The following is a 1,881-nucleotide window of genomic DNA, read 5'->3' as shown; positions in this document are numbered from 1 at the left end:
TTTTTAGCTAAATGTATACATAATAAAAGCACAAACTTAATATAAATAAAATTACATTAAAAATTCTTGAAATTTATGTTCGTAAAATCTCATTTGTAGTTTGGTTAAGGAAGGAAATGTCGTACAACAAATTCCCCGATTGTACAGCTCTCATTCTACAACGTACACTAGATSCCCTTTTCACCAACCACTGAACTTTCATCAAAAACACACACTGATTCTCTCTTTCTGGATTTTAATAGAGGAGATCTTTAGGTTTGGTTGATTCGTGGGTTCCAACATGTTCCATGCTTAATGGATCTTCCTTCATCTTCTTCTTTCGTGGGATTCATCTGTACATCACCTCTCAAATGTGGTAAACCCCATTTCAAGAATCAWCCAAGATCCAGATTTTCTTCTTCTTCTTCTTCTTTCTCCGTTTCTGCTGTGATTGCAAAGGATGACCAAGAAGACTCCTCCCATTTCCAGAAATCCAGCTTCGATTTCAAGGCRTACATGGCGGAGAAGGCTAATTTGGTAAACAAGGCGCTGGAAGAATYCATTTCCATTAAAACTCTACCCACAATCCATGAAGCTATGCGTTACTCACTCCACCCCGGAGGCAAGCGATTGACGCCCTTACTCTGCATTGCCGCCTGCGAGCTCGTCGGTGGAGACGAATAAACCGCGATGCCTGCCACCTGTGCTCTTGAAATGATACACACCATGTCATTGATCCACGACGACCTCCCTTGCATGGACAACGACGATTTTCGCCGAGGAAAACCCACTAACCACAAGGTTTACGGCGAAGACATGGCGGTTCTTGCCGGAGACTTGYTCCTAGCGCTCGCTTTCCAACATGTCTCCAGCGTCACCGTCCGCRTGTCGCCTGCACRCGTCCTGGCTGCCGTCGCCGAACTCGCCAAGTCTACCGGGATGGAAGGGTTAGTCGCGGGTCAAATGCTGGACATAGCTTTAACAGGGGCGAAGGACGTCGGAAAGGACCAGCTTGAATTCATCCACCAACACAAGGCGGGGGCGCTTTTGGAGGCAGCCATCGTAGTAGGGGCGATATTGGGCGGAGGGAACAAGACCCAGGTGGAAAAGCTTCGGAAATTCGCAAGATGTATTGGACTATTGTTGCAGGTAGTGGATGATATATTAGACGTCACCAAAGATTCGGTGTTAGACAAGATGACATATCCGAAACTGATGGGAATGGAGAAATTCCGGCAGTATGCGGAGGAGTTGTTGGCAGAGGCTAARCAGCAGTTAGAGGGTTTTGAATCATACAAGGCAGTGGTGCCGCTAGTAGCCCTGGCGGAGTATATAGCTTACCTGCAGAACTGAAACCAAGCTATTTTATTTTCAATGGGTTCGAGTCTTCTCCTTCGATGTTGTAAGATTGGTTTACCTGCAACRTGATGATAAAACTAATTAGCAAATTAGATTAGTTCCTATTTCCATTTTATGTGCTAGTGTGATAGATGGATCAAGTACATGCTCATGAGCATTTCGMTATGCAAGTCATACATCAGGCTAAACAGCTTAATAAAAGTTAAAAGGAAGTTTGAAGTTGAAGCTGCCAAACTAGTGATGGGAAGGGTGATATGATTATTGATGATGCATATGACCCTACAATAGGCTTGAATGAATCCATTGGAAGAAATTGCAGAGGACGAAAGATGGCAATAAAGAGATCCTTATATGGCTGTATGGATGCAGAGCACATACAATAGAGTAAACAAGTGGAAGGCAAAGAACTCGATAAGAAAAATGTAACGCCCCACGTTCTTATATATTGGGTGTCGTTACTTTACATGATAAAACTATAAAATTTTGAATCTGAACTTGAAATTTAGCTTTTKTTAGTAAATATCTTAAAATTACATCAAAGAA

The 1,881-nt window shown here is 42.8% G+C and overlaps 1 protein-coding gene across 1 annotated transcript; it reads left to right on the top strand.

Moving 5' to 3' along the window:
- Positions 1-654: 654 nt before the first annotated feature.
- On the top strand, positions 655-1,394 carry LOC112502108 (geranylgeranyl pyrophosphate synthase, chloroplastic-like). The gene has a single exon (XM_025105937.1). It carries the CDS (start codon positions 670-672, stop codon positions 1,330-1,332), a length of 663 nt encoding a protein of 220 aa, XP_024961705.1. The 5' UTR covers positions 655-669; the 3' UTR covers positions 1,333-1,394.
- The last annotated feature ends 487 nt before the right edge of the window (positions 1,395-1,881 follow it).

This window comes from Cynara cardunculus, unplaced genomic scaffold (genome assembly GCF_001531365.2).
Source record: "Cynara cardunculus var. scolymus isolate 2C unplaced genomic scaffold, CcrdV1 Un_Scaffold_926, whole genome shotgun sequence".
NCBI classification, from domain to species: domain Eukaryota; kingdom Viridiplantae; phylum Streptophyta; class Magnoliopsida; order Asterales; family Asteraceae; genus Cynara; species Cynara cardunculus.
The sequence above is the reverse complement of the archived record's forward strand: the minus strand, read 5'-3'. Positions and strand labels throughout refer to the sequence as shown.